This window comes from Capricornis sumatraensis, chromosome 4 (genome assembly GCF_032405125.1).
Source record: "Capricornis sumatraensis isolate serow.1 chromosome 4, serow.2, whole genome shotgun sequence".
NCBI classification, from domain to species: domain Eukaryota; kingdom Metazoa; phylum Chordata; class Mammalia; order Artiodactyla; family Bovidae; genus Capricornis; species Capricornis sumatraensis.
In genome coordinates this window covers 163,400,884-163,413,843 of record NC_091072.1, presented here as the reverse complement: position 1 = coordinate 163,413,843, position 12,960 = coordinate 163,400,884, and the positions used below count along the sequence as shown (strand labels likewise).

The window sequence follows — 12,960 nt, the reverse complement described above, 5'->3', positions numbered from 1 at the left end:
GTTTGTGAGCCCAGTGGTGGCTGAGGAGGCCCCGAGGCAGCGCCCCCAGCGGGGGACGGTGAGGGAGGGTCACCCACAGAGGGCAGCCCTGGGCCAGAGCACCTCCCAGGGCCCGCAGGGTCGGGGAGGGGCGCCCCCTTCCACCGTGAGCCCCCACAGGGGAGAACGGGCGCGCAAGATCCGGGCTGGCGCCAGGGTTCGGGGCCTGGCGCTCCGGGGTGGGAACAAACGGCCAGCACCAGGCTGCTTGGACCTGGCCCTGGGCCCCTGGAGCCCTGACCTCGGCCAGAGGTCACCCGGCCACCGCCATGCTCCTTCCCCAGGCAGAGTCCAGAGGGTTCGGGGCCCAGCGCCCTCGCCGCAGCTTGGACACCTCTCAAGAGCCATCTGACACCCTCTCTGGGGGTCAGCTGAGGACCCGCAGCTCCTCTCGGAACCAACTCGGAGGGGCGGGACCAGGCCGGAGGGGCGGTGCTAGAAGGGCGGAGCTAGAAGCCCCCGCCCCCCCCCCCACCGCGCCCCCGCCGCCGCGGGGCGCCGTCTGGTCTCCGAGGTCGCTGGTGCCCTGGAGGGGGCTGCATAGCTGCGCGGTCCGACCATCTAGAGTGCAGGGCGGGGGTGTCTTGGGCTGGCGCTCTGGAAAAAGACGGTGGCGGGGGAGGGGCACCCCTTGAAGATGTGAGGACCTGCCCACCTCCCTCCTGGGTCCAAGTGGTGACATCACCTGGAAGGGACATGCTGGCCCCCACCAGAGCCTCAGGGCCCAGCAGCAGGTCCCAGAGGGGCGAGGGGAGCCCCCGGAGAGCAGGGCCTTTCCGCAGGCCCAGAGTGCACCCCCAGTAGGCACGTGGTCATAGCGCTGGGGGCCAGGAAGAGGCTGGCAGAGCTGGTGTGTGGCCGGGGCTGAAAGGCTGGGGGCCAACGTGGGCATGGAGCAGGGGCAGGCCTGCTGGGGCTCCCACCACCCCGCCGGTGGAGAGGCCGTCCCAGGACCAGTGGCGAGGGGCTGAGGGCGCCTGGCTGCGGGGCAGGTGGGTGCAGCTCTCAGGAGTGCCAGGGCTGGAGCTGGGCCAAGGGCCTGAGTCACCTGAGGTTGTGGTTAACAGAACTCAGTGTTCCCGGGACTGGTCTGGCGGTCCAGCAGGAGAAACCAAGGATGAGTGACCGGGGCCCTGTGAAAGGCCATGACCCCTCGCCTGGTTCCCAGACCTGAGGCTTCAGACCCAGGACCTACCTAACAGCAGGCAGGTCCCCAGGGACCTCCCTGGGACCCCCAGCTGAGTGTGGCATCTGAGGACCGCCGGCCACAGTCGCAGCAGGTCCCGGAGGCCCAGAGCAACCTCCTGGCTCCTCTGTTGAGTGGGGGGCTCACGGGAGCCCAGAGACAAGCGGGCTCTCAGCCAGGGTCTGCACGTGGACCCTGTAGGCATATCCCAGGCCCAGAACAGACAGGCAGCCGGCAGACCTAGTGGCCAGGGAGATCACTGCCTTGGCCACCATTACGGACAAGTCCAGGGGAAGCCTCTGCAAGTGCCCCCACCCAAGGCTGCAAGTCAGAGGCAACACACAGGGGTGTTTGGTGGAGCATCTGAAGCCCAGAAAGTTCAGGGTGGTGGTCCGACCAGGTCTCTACTTATGCTGCCAATCTGAGGACGGAAAAGGCATGGATGGATCCCAGGGTGTGGACCGCCGCGAAAGGCCCGGCTTGGCCAGACGTGGTGTTTTTGCTCAATTCGCTCAAGCCTGCGTCCAAGGCCGCAGGTGTGCAGTGGCCAGGGGCGGGGCAAGCTGTCCTGCAGCCCCATGGGAAGGGTGGTCAGAACCAGTGTAGGTCACCGGGAGCGAACACGCGGCCCCTCAGGGTACCGGGCCTCTGTAGCCCACAGGCACCTGGACCAGCCACCCCACCCCATCAGCAGCCCTGTGCTGACCAGGCCAGGTGACCAGAGTGTGGAGCGCACTGGGGCCTTTGCAGGACGCATGCACTCTAGGCAGAGATGGGCCCTGGGCAGATGCAGGCTCGGGTCCCCCGAAGCAAGGAGAGCGCCACCACAAAGGAAGGGGGACACACTGGCCTGGGCCTGCGGGCGCTGAGCCGCACGGCCGGCTGAGACTCTGCTTCAGGACCCGGGGGCTTCCTCTGTGGCTCCCCTGGGAAAGAATCCGCCCACAAGGCGGGAGACCTGGGTTGGATCCCTGGGTTGGGAAGATCCCCTGGAGAAGGGAAAGGCTACCCACTCCCATAGTCTGGCCTGGAGAATTCCATGCACAGAGGAGGCTGGTGGGCTACAGTCCATGGGGTCATCAAGAGTCGGACACGACTGAGCGACTTTCACTCCCTCGCTCAGGACCCAGAGCCAGTCGGCCCCCAGCTGGACAGGGCACGGAGCAGGAGGGCGTGGTGTCTCTGCCCTGCGTTTAGGGGCCCCTGTGGGGAGGTGGGGTGGGGGAAGGGGAGGTCCTCCGGGGGAACTTGTGGGCAGGAGGGGGCCATCTGCAGGCTGCGGCTCTGCTGGGGAGAGGGGCACCCGCCACAGTTCACCCGGGGCTAACGTGGGGCGTCCTGGACCCCCGGGCGTGTCGAGCAGCATCGCTGGTCTCTACCCACTCGAGCCGGGAGCGCCCTCACCCCTGTGAGAAGAGTCCCCAAACACTGCCTGTGCCGCCCCCGTGCAGACCCATCAGATAGAAGGACCCACTTTGCAGCAAAGCCAGGGCGGGCAGCCGGGACCGTGGCTGCATGCTTCCAGAAGCATCTGCTCATGGGGTGCGTGCTGGCCTGCTGAAGGCCGGCTGGGAGGGAGGCAGCCCCAGGACTGCGTGTGGCGAGGGGACCCCAGGGACTTGCCCGGGCTAAGGCCCAGAGGGTGGTGGGTGCAGCCCCGGGGTCTGAACTCCGGCCCACGGAGCCTGATCATGGCTCCCTCCAGGCTCCCAGCCTCCTGCAGGGCCCGGCGGGCGAGCGAACGTGCCCCTAGGTCCTTGCGCCTGACTGGACGGAGGGCAGGTGGTCTGGCTCAGAGGCAGGGAGGGGGCGCTGCACCCTGTGACCCTGAGGAGGAGGAGGAGGAGGGGTCTCTGAGGGGGTCCTGGGGCACTGTGGCTCCCTGCCCTGTCAGCCCATCCTGGGGCAGTACCAGGCGGTAGGAGGCACGGTCCCTCACTGGATGGGTCACCCTGATGGCCGGGCCCGGGGCTCTCGGGACCCTGGAGGCCTCAGGGTGAGGACAGCCTGTCCCCAGACTCCGCCCAGGGTGGCCCCCACCCGGCGGCCCCCGCAGACAGGTCTGGAGGTGGTCCCGCAGCGCCCCCTGCTGGCCACACTCACTCCTTGGCCCCAGGCACAGGGGCTGATCCACCCGCCTGGCCAGACAGGGCCCCCCAGAGCCGATGTCCTCACAGCTTGCATGCGGGCAGCCTGGGCACCCTGAGTACCCGGCCTGGTGGGGGAGGCCCTGCTCGGGGAGTGTCCACCCTCCCTCCTTGGTCGCCTGTTGACCCCGGACCACTGGCCAGGCGGGAGACCCCCACCTTTCCTGGCCCAGTGCCCGTGGCTGGGACGTCCTCCCATTTACAGATGGAAAAACTGAGACAGGGGTATTAACCTTTGACTCCAGACCTCAGCCTGGGGGGTCGGGTGGGGGCAAGAAGCCCTGCTGGGTGCAGAGACACCCCCTGGGGAGTGTGGGGCTTCAGGAAGGGGCTGCGGCCGCCCTCAGGGGGCCCGGGCCCCGGGGTGACCAAGCTCCAGTGAGGCGCTGACAGGGCAGGGAGGCACAGGGCCCCTGGACCCCCAGCCTGAGCAGAGACCCCAGCGGATGGGAGAGCAGACCCCCATGTTCCCAGCAGGAGAGACAGCAACGTGGAGGCCCTGGGCTGGGACCACGCTGGGCACGATGGAGGAGCCAGGTCCGCCTGGCGTGCTCTGCCCTAGTGGGGTAGCCGCAGTGAAGGGCTGGGGGCCTGACTGGGGGTCCCAGAGCAGAGAGGTGAGGACTGATGGGTCCCTCCAGCTGTGGTCACAGCTGCTGCCACAGGGAGGCGCCGAGTTGGCCTCATCCATCCCCAGGCTACCCGGGCACATTAGCATCTGGGAGGTGGTCTGGGGGGGGGGTCTGGGGAGGGTGTCTGTGGCATTGCAGGAAGGCAGGGAGGGGATGGAGAGAGGACCCCCACGCTCCACCGGCCAGCGCAGTGGTCACAGGGGAGCCAGCTGCGCGGCTCAGACTGGGGTACAGCTTTTGAGTCCAAAGCTGTGGGGTCCCGCAGCCAGGGTCCACCTCCCACTGCTGGGGGACCAGTCCCCTCAGGATATCAGCTGGTTCCCCCTGTGGGAGGGGGCGAGGCAGCCGCCCAGCTGACCCTGCCGTGGCTGGGGGTGTCAGGCTGCCGGGGCTGTGCACACCATCCCCCACAGTGAGGACAGGAAGCAGCGGCCTCCAGCTGGGTGCAGGGCGGCTCCCGGGGGGAGGCTTTGGCACCCAGGCCTGGGCCTTGCACAGCGCAGGGACTATGCACCCTGCAGACCTGCCAGCCCACAGCTGGTTCTCTTCCCTTGGGGAGCCTTTGGATCGCCTCCTCCCCGAAGTGCCCTTCCCCCCCCCCCACCCCCCCCACCCCCCCCGGCTGCAGCGCTCCAGGCCAGGGCCTACCCCCCCCCACCCGCCAGCACCTCAGTGCCCAGGGACCCCGCCCAGCTCTCAGGCTTGGCTCGTCCCCTCATGGGGCCCTCCTGGACCCCCACAATGCAGGCTCCATCCCCCCCTCTCCACCCCACCCTATGCTGCCTGCCCGCCCGGTCGTCACCCCACAGTCATCACCCCACTTTCATACTCAGCCCCTCGGCCTGCACCACGTGTCTGTCTCCAAGAGGACCATGTGGCCCCCAGTGTGGCCCCCACTGTGGGCCTGGCGCTGGCCTCGCCCAGCCCACTGGACTCCCGCTCACCTCAAGGACTCGGGGAACCTGCCTCGGGCCTGGGACTGGAGGCTCTGCCCCACAGGAGCTGGGGGAGCTGGTGGAGCCAGCTGCAGGGCCCCGCGAGCCTGCAGCCTCGGTGCTGTGGGCCCCTCTAGCGAGGCGCCCCCGGGGTAGTCCTGCCATAGGCTCCTCTAGCGCCCAGGCCAGTGCCCAGCTGGGGCTGAGTGCCCAGGGGCAGCCAGGGGCATGGGGACCGTCCTCGGGGCCAGGGTGACACAGGTGGGACTGAGGCCGGGGGGGGGCGCTGAGGGCCTGGGGGTGCAGGGCGCCTCCTTCCTACTGAGGACCTGGCCCTGGGGGTTCTCTGACTTCTTCCCACAGGGTCCCTAATGACACTCACTCTAGGGCCCACGGGGGGCCCTGAACCCCCTTATCAAAGTTCCGCTGGTGCTTGCAAGCCTTTGGGGGTGAGCAACAGGGACCACTGGGGGGCCCTGCAGGCCCGGGGCTCCAGGACTGGGCAAGCTCCACTCGAAAGCATCCACGTTTTTACCGAGACAAACCCACACCTGTCCTCTGCCTAATTACCTTCAGGGGCCAATTTTATTATAAAGAACGGTATCAAAATATACAAATCTGTTTAAGAACAGCCAAGAAATGCAGCTTTTGAAGGGTCCAGCAAGCACCTTCCATTCCAGGAAGGGGCCCCCTGGAGCCAGCGGCCAGCACTGGGCCCGTCGGGACAACAGTCTGAATAAGTTAGGGGCGGCGTGGCCAACTCCGTGCTGGTCATAAATCTTCCCGGGAGGGGGGCTGCGTCGGACTTGCCTCTGTGGCTTCTGTAAGGAAACAAAGGTCGTTAGGTAAAATCCTGGCACGAGGGCCCCGCTGGAGCCGTGATGGTGAGTGGGCGGCCTGCCCACAGCCCTGGGGGGCCTGCCCAGCTGGGTTGTCTCCCCAGAGTGGGGCAGGGGCCCCGGGACAGGCGGCCGCTGTTAGTCTGGACGAGACGAGAGCCTGCATCGTGAGCCCTGGCACACGGGGCTGAGCGGGGCGGCCACAGCCTCTCTGGGCCTTGCTCTCTGCTGCCCACTGGGCCCCCCATGATCCTTCCGGGGCCTCAGCTCCTCCTGGAGGCCCAGCCACCAACCTGTGGACGTCCCACACTCCCCAGGATGCATCTGGGACCGTCTTGGAAGAACTGCATCCCCCTTGGGACACGTGTGGAAGTGACCTTGCTTGGAAATAGTGTCCCTGCAGGCGATCGAGGTCACTGGGGGTGGCCCTGAGCCCATGAGTGGTGTCCCCATAAGCAGAGGGAACTGTGGACGCAGACTCCAGGGAGAAGACCACGAGATCACAGAGGCAGAGGCTGGAGGGACGCGGCTGCGCGCCCAGGAATGCCAGGAGTGACCCCCAGAGCCGGGAGAGGCGGGAAGGATGCTCCCGACGGGCTTCAGGGGAGGCAGTCCCCAACACTGGAGCTCAGACGTCCCACCTGCAGGGCTCTGGGGTTGAAGCCACCAGGGCTGTGGTGCCCCCCGCCACCCTCTGTGAGCTCGTCTCTGCGGGAGCCCCGAGCAGAGGCGGCCGGGCGTCACTCACCAGCCCCCGCTGGCCTGGTCTGCACACAGGTGCCCTCCGCCTCCTCGAAGCCGTCGGGGCACACACAGACGAAGCTCCCGGGCGTGTTGTAGCAGTTCTCATTGTCCCTCAGGCAGGGCTTCTCTGCCAGCGAGCACTCATCGATGTCTGAATGAGAACACTCCACTGCACGGGCGACCTCACTGGGCAGACAGGCCCAGCAGGGGTCGAGGGGTTCACGGGGGCTGGGGGGGGGGGTTCACTTGTGCACAGAGGCGGAGATGGTAGGTGCATTAGAGAAAGGAGGGAGGGGCTCAGCAGGAGACCCGGACGGTTGTTTGGAGAGGGGACAGGCAGAGGCATGAGGGCAGGAGCTGCGTGCATCCCCAGGGCCCCGTCCACACTGGAGCACGGCCCCCGGGAAGGCCCCCCGGTGGAGCAGACGCACCCGCTGACCTTCACACTGGCCGCTCTCCTTGGTGTAGCCGGTGATGCACTCTCTACACTGGGCGGGGCCCTTCCCGGTGCACCCCACACAGGTGGGGTCACATTCTGCAACGAGGGGAGGGGAGTGAGCCTTGTCCTGCAAGAGCCACGCACGGGGTTGGGGAGGGCTTGTGGCCGGAAGAGCTGGTGTCCCCACCCTTCGAGGGGTGGCCCCCTGTGCTGCCCCGGCAGACAGCCTGCATTCCTGTGATGCTGCTGGGGCATGTTGTGCGTCTGTGGAACACGGAACTGTGTGTCCGTGGAACATGGAGACAGGATGCTGCGGGAGGTGTGAGCCACACGGGCCGCTGCTGGGTGAGGAAGGGGCACCACCTCTGGGGCAGGTGGCCCAAATTGGAGACTGATGCAGGGAAAGTGAGGAGCAGCGTGAAAGCTCTACCTAAAGGGCTCTCTGAGTCTGTAACTGGAGAACACGCACGGCTGAAATATTCAACCACGTGGGCTGCTGAAGACCAGACATCAGCACGCTCCTAACGACACGATGCAGAGAAACGCGATGGACAAACATGGGCACAGTGTTGTTGAGGCAAAATCGAACAGGGGACAAGGCACTGCGTCAGATCAGCACTGCACTGACCCCAGGGCCCTCCTGCCAGCGGGCACTGCTGTCTCCTTGCACCTGAGTTTCCTGACGGTCGGGAAACGGCCAGTGCTTCTGTTGCTAACTTAAGCTTTTTAAGCGGGCGGCGCGTGCAGGGGTCACACAGACAAACGACAGACGCCTGGGGAGCTGGCCGGACGGGAGGCCAGGATGGGCGGGGGGACGGACGGGGGCAGGACAGACCGGGGTCGGGGAGGCCAGGGCAGTGGGCGGTGCTCACCCTCACACACGAAGGAGCCATTGACGTTCTCGCAGTACTGCGTGTCCTCGCAGGGCGGCGGCTCCGCCGCACACTCATCCACGTCTGGAAACAACAGCATGGCTGAGGGGCGGCCCTGACCCGACCCTGGTGGCCAAGGGCCCCTTGCCTGGGGACATGTGGATGACCATCATCCAGGGCCTCTGTGTGCAGCAGGCACAGCGCGGTGGCTGAGCACGAGTCCCTCCTCAGGGCAGTGGAGGGCACCACGCCCCACTCAGTCTGGGACCTGAGGCAGGAGGCCCACCAGCCGTGAGGCTGAAACCAAACCTGGGGGTGGACCCCCAGGAGCAGCCGGGCAGCGCAGGGACCCCCCAGGAGCAGCCAGGCAGCACAGGGACGCCCCAGGAGCAGCCGGGCAGCACAGGGACCCCCACGCCCCCAAGGAGCAGCCCTGGGCAGCACAGGACCCCCCAGGAGCAGCCGGGCAGCGCAGGGACACCCAGGAGCAGCCGGGCAGCCCAGGGACCGCCCCCCCACGCCCCCAAGGAGCAGCCCTGAGCAGCACAGGACCCCCAGGAGCAGCTGGGCAGCGCAGCACGCCACCCCAGGCCCTGAGACTCTGTGGGCGGGGCTACAGTCCAAGCGAGGCCTGAGGGCAGGCGGCGGGTGGTGGGAGGCCAGGCGCCCTGATCAGGGGCCTCCCGAGCATGGGACTGCGCCGTCACTGCACTCAGAGGCTGTCACCTCCCCACAGTGTCACCTTGCCAGCCCCGCAGGGCCCAAGGGAACGTGACTGGGCCTGGGTCAGGCTCCTCTCCTGAGCCAATAGGACCCCTGAGGCCACAGACAGCAAGGCTGCGGCCACCCAGCCCGGGGTCTAGGCCGCAGAGGGTTCCCACGGGGCATCCCGCCCGCAGGCAAAAGCAGCCACCTGCAAAGCCAGCCTCCACCTGTGACCCCTTAAATCACGACCAGGGACGTCAGTCTCTCCCAGCACGTCCGGAGCAGGCGGAGCATGGCGTGTCCTGGGGGTGGCTGGGCTGGCAGAGCCCACGGAGGGCGGGAGGTTCGGGGTGGGGGGCGCGGAGGGGAGGGCCGCCCGCCAGCCTCACCCACGCAAGCGTCGTCCTGGCGCACCCAGCCCACTTCGCACTGGTCGCAGTCTCTGTTGGTGGGGCCCACGCACGTCTTACACGCCTCGTCACAGGCTGCAAGGCAGAGGCAGGCGCATCTCAGGAGCAAACTCAATGCAAAGGTTGTTTTGGGGCTTAGGAACTGACATTTGTTAGGGTGAAAACAAGTGTAAATCCCAAAGCAGCAAGACTGATTCAGTAACAGAAAAATACATTCACTAAGTCACAACACTGCACTTAACGAGAAGAGACAGCACGTGGGGACTCCCGCGCCCGGTGGTGATAAAATTCTCAGCAGAGGACGACTCAGAGGAGCTACTCGAAAGCCTGGAGCCAGACCCGGCTGGGTGTGCATGCCGCCTGCCAACATGCGTGGTCCTGCCGGGCCTGGGGAGGTCTCGGGTAGAAACCGGGGTGGCTGGCCTCACCGTGGGCAGGCCCGAGGGCGCGGCACGGCCCCCAGACCTGACTGCCGGCGCCCGCCACAGTCCTCCCCTGAGGCAGGGACAGCCAAGGAGGAACACAGGTCTCCCACGGCCTGCTCCCTGGATTTACACGTCGGAGGACACCGCCCTGGGCTGACGCAGCCTCATGAGTGGGGTGCGGGCCTCCCCAACTGGAAGGGTTGGCGTTCCATCCCAGCTGAGAAGGCTCCATCTGTGGACCCCATGGGCACATCTCGGAACTCACGGAGGAGCCTGGGGACAACGGCCGGGGAGCCTTCAGAGAGCCTGGCGGGGGGGGGGCCGCCCTTCCCACACCAGGGTAACGGAGGTGGTGAGCCTTCCTCACAGGGACCTGGGGCCACACTGCACGGCCTCTGCTGTCCCATTCTCAGCCATACCACGGGCCCCCTGGAGGTGCGCTGATGGACCCGGCCCCGCGCGCCGCAGGCACAACCAGCCCACTCCCGCCGGCGCAGCAGGGCCGCGCAAGCCTCCGGAGGACACAGCGCCCGGGCCCAGTGTGGCTGTCATGGAGCTGACGGTGCCGTGCTGCCCGTCCAGGAGGCTGTTGGGCGTCATCACCGCACGCTTCCCTCCACGGCTTGTTCAGGGGCAGGAAGCGGGACTGTCCCCAGCCCCCAGCTCTGCCGGTGCGGTCCCTGCTCCCGGCCTGCGGGTACTGCTGGTACCTGAGCAGATGCTGTGCGTCCCGCCCGTCAGCGCGCGGAAGTAGCCGTCCATGCAGTCGGTGCACAGCGGCCCCCGGTAGCCCAGGTGGCACTGGCACGACCCGTCACCCTCCCGGGTGCCGTCTCCGCTGCAGTGGCCGCTCCCGCTGCAGGGCCGCTCAGACCCGCCCTGGCACGCTGCGAACACGAGCTGCTCAGAGGGCATCTGGGAGCAGGGGGGCCCCGGGGAGCCCCGCCGTCCACCCGCTCAGCCCCAAGTCCCGCTGCCACCCCAGGCCCGCCATGCCCTTCTCCGGGACACACAGGCCCCGGCCTCACCGGGGACACGGAGCCGAGGAGACAGTGAGGACTCCTCGCTGCAGCCACGCGCCAGCAGGACTGCAGGCGGGCTGGGGCAGGGTCTGGGCGCCAAGATGATGCCCTCCACCCAGGGGATCGACCTGAACGTGTCAGTGATGCCTGGACGGAACCCTGAAGGCTGGACGCCCTGGCCTCTCGCACAGCGCTCTGCTGGCGGTGGGCCTCCTCGCACTTAGCAGGCAGCACCAGGCAGTGGGTTACGACGAACCCATGGGTGAGCTGGAAGCACACCCGGGACCAGACTGGGGGAGAAGGTCCCTGCAGTTGGGAGGGGGCAGCACCCAGGCCCATGGGAGCTGCCGCCCCTGGAGCCGCAACAGGAACGATGTGGACACTCGAGGGTACCCAATGAAAGACATACCCAGGCAGTCTGGCCCGTAAGTCCCCGGAGGACAACAAGCTTTCAGTGTCTGCACACAGAACCATTCAAATAAGTCAGGATGCTTCTTCTTCCTGAGGATGTAAACAGCATCCACTGAATCTCACGTGGCGGATTTCCTCAAAACAAAACCACAGTTGAATGTAAGGCACTTCTGAGCATCGTGGGACCCGGGAAACGAGGGCCTGTGGCCAGCTGACTCTCCCAGCTAACTCCCTCGTCAGGATCGCTGCACTTTGATGGAACAGGACAGGAATGTGGGTGAGGGAGAAATCAGGTGTGTGGAAGCCCTACTGTCTCCAGTGCATTTTGACCCCCAGGTGTGGCGGGCGCCGGGCCCCGAGCACTCACAGCCGCAGCCACCAGGCCTCCAGCAGCTCCTCCTGCTCCTCCAGCAGCTGGTTGCACTCGAAGTCGTTGGCCTCACACAGGCCCTCCACGATCTCCAGCAGGCGGACTTCGCTGAAACACAGGGCCAGTGGCACTGTGAGAGGGGGGAGCGCGGCATCTCAGGAGTCAGCGTCCATGCTCCAGGGAGGCCTGGAGGCCCCCTGCTGCTGGGGAGCAGCCACGCTGGTGTTCAGTGAGGACAGACCCGCGACAAACACCCAGCTGGGGCCGGGCGGCATCACTGCCAGGCAGAGAGCTAAACGCAGAGGGTGCGGTGGTGAGGGAGGCCTGTTCATCCTCAGGGAGAACATCAAGCGTGGGGTCCACCCAGGGAAGCCCGGCAATGGGCTAGAGCTCTGGGTGGGGGTGGGGCCAGCCCCACCTGCGTTTTGAAAAGACCCGTGTCTTCCCCTTGGAGGGCGAAGGGACAGCCAGGGGCCAGAGGCCCACATGCCAGCCCCAGGCAAGGACAGGTGACTGTGCCCAAGGGACCCTCTGTGTCTGCAGACGCTCCCAGGGACACATCAGGCCCCAAAGGCGGGCGCTGGGCCAGTCAGAGCAGGGTGCCCACCTGAATTCATACTTGGACAGCGTCTTCTCCTCCCAAGCCGTGTTCCCACCACCAAAGTTCTTCTTTGCCGTGTCCACCATTCCCTGTGGGGAGAGGGCCACACAGGGTCAGCCCTGCTGCTTCACATCTGTCCACGGAGGGGTGAGCCAGGCTGAGGTGGGGTGACCACAGTCCATGGTGGGGTGAGCCAGTCCACGGGTGGTAAGCCAGTCCACGGGGGGTGAGCCAGTCCACGGGGGGTGACCCAGTCCATGGGGGGTGACCTAGTCCATGGGGGTGAGCCAGTCCATGGTGGGGTGACCCAGTCCACGGGGGGTGACCCAGTCCACGGTGGAGTGACCCAGTCCACGGGGGGTGACCCAGTCCATGGGGAGTGACCTAGTCCATGGGGGTGAGCCAGTCCATGGTGGGGTGACCCAGTCCACGGTGGGGTGACCCAGTCCATGATAGAGTGACCCAGTCCATGAGGGGTGACCCAGTCCATGATGGGGTGACCCAGTCCACGGCAAGGTAATCGCAGGCCCACGGTGGGGTAATTCTGGGCCATGGCAGGGCGACCCCGTCCCCCGCCGCCGTCCCCGCGGAGTGACTGGCCCACCTGGTTGAACTTGTCCACCAGCTCCCGGCAGCGCTTGCAGGGCGTCGGCTTCTTGGTGGCCTCGCCGGTCGGCAGCAGCAGCAGCAGCAGCAGCCCCAGCACGGCCAGGGCCGGCGGGCGCATGGCGGGCCGAGGCGGACGGCGCCGCGGGGTCGCGGCAGCGCGGACGCGGGCCGAAGTCCACCGGGAACCGGCCGAGCACTCAGGCCTCCGGCCGCCTACCGGCTCCGAAGCGCCGGCCGTTCCCGGGGATACTCGGCGGAGCCGGCTGGAGCCCCGCCCCACGCCAGCCCTCGCGCGGCGATTGGCCTTCTAGGTCCGCCCCGCCCCCGTGCGGCCCAATCCGGGCTCGCCACGAGCGGCTACCAATAGGAAGGCCCCGGGTCAGCGTCCCGCCGGGAGGCTGGGCTTGGGGGGCGTGGAGGCCCGGGCCCGCCCCTTGCGTCCGCCTCTCCCGCGCGCCGCCCGGAGCGGCCATCTTTACTCCGGGCAGCGAGGGCGTCCGCGACGGCAGCGTAGCCTCAGCGGCCATGTTAGGTTCGGGCAAGGGCTTCGCCGAAGCTCTTGGTTTCCGCCACC

The 12,960-nt window shown here is 67.2% G+C and overlaps 1 protein-coding gene across 3 annotated transcripts; it reads right to left on the bottom strand.

Annotated features, from left to right (window-relative positions):
• Positions 1 to 5,528: 5,528 nt before the first annotated feature.
• CRELD2 (cysteine rich with EGF like domains 2) lies at positions 5,529 to 12,504 on the bottom strand. Of its 3 annotated transcripts, XM_068970408.1 has the most exons (10): positions 12,382 to 12,504; positions 11,784 to 11,866; positions 11,174 to 11,284; positions 10,805 to 10,896; positions 10,084 to 10,260; positions 8,928 to 9,023; positions 7,834 to 7,917; positions 6,962 to 7,057; positions 6,527 to 6,673; positions 5,529 to 5,760 (listed from the first exon to the last, which is right to left on the bottom strand). In XM_068970408.1, the coding sequence occupies exons 1-10, from the start codon at positions 12,502 to 12,504 to the stop codon at positions 5,711 to 5,713; spliced, it is 1,059 nt and encodes a 352-aa protein (XP_068826509.1). In that variant the 3' UTR covers positions 5,529 to 5,710. The 3 variants fall into 3 exon arrangements, with proteins under 3 accessions (XP_068826509.1, XP_068826511.1, XP_068826510.1); XM_068970410.1 differs by lacking the exon at positions 6,962 to 7,057; XM_068970409.1 differs by lacking the exon at positions 7,834 to 7,917.
• Between the last annotated feature and the right edge of the window lie 456 nt (positions 12,505 to 12,960).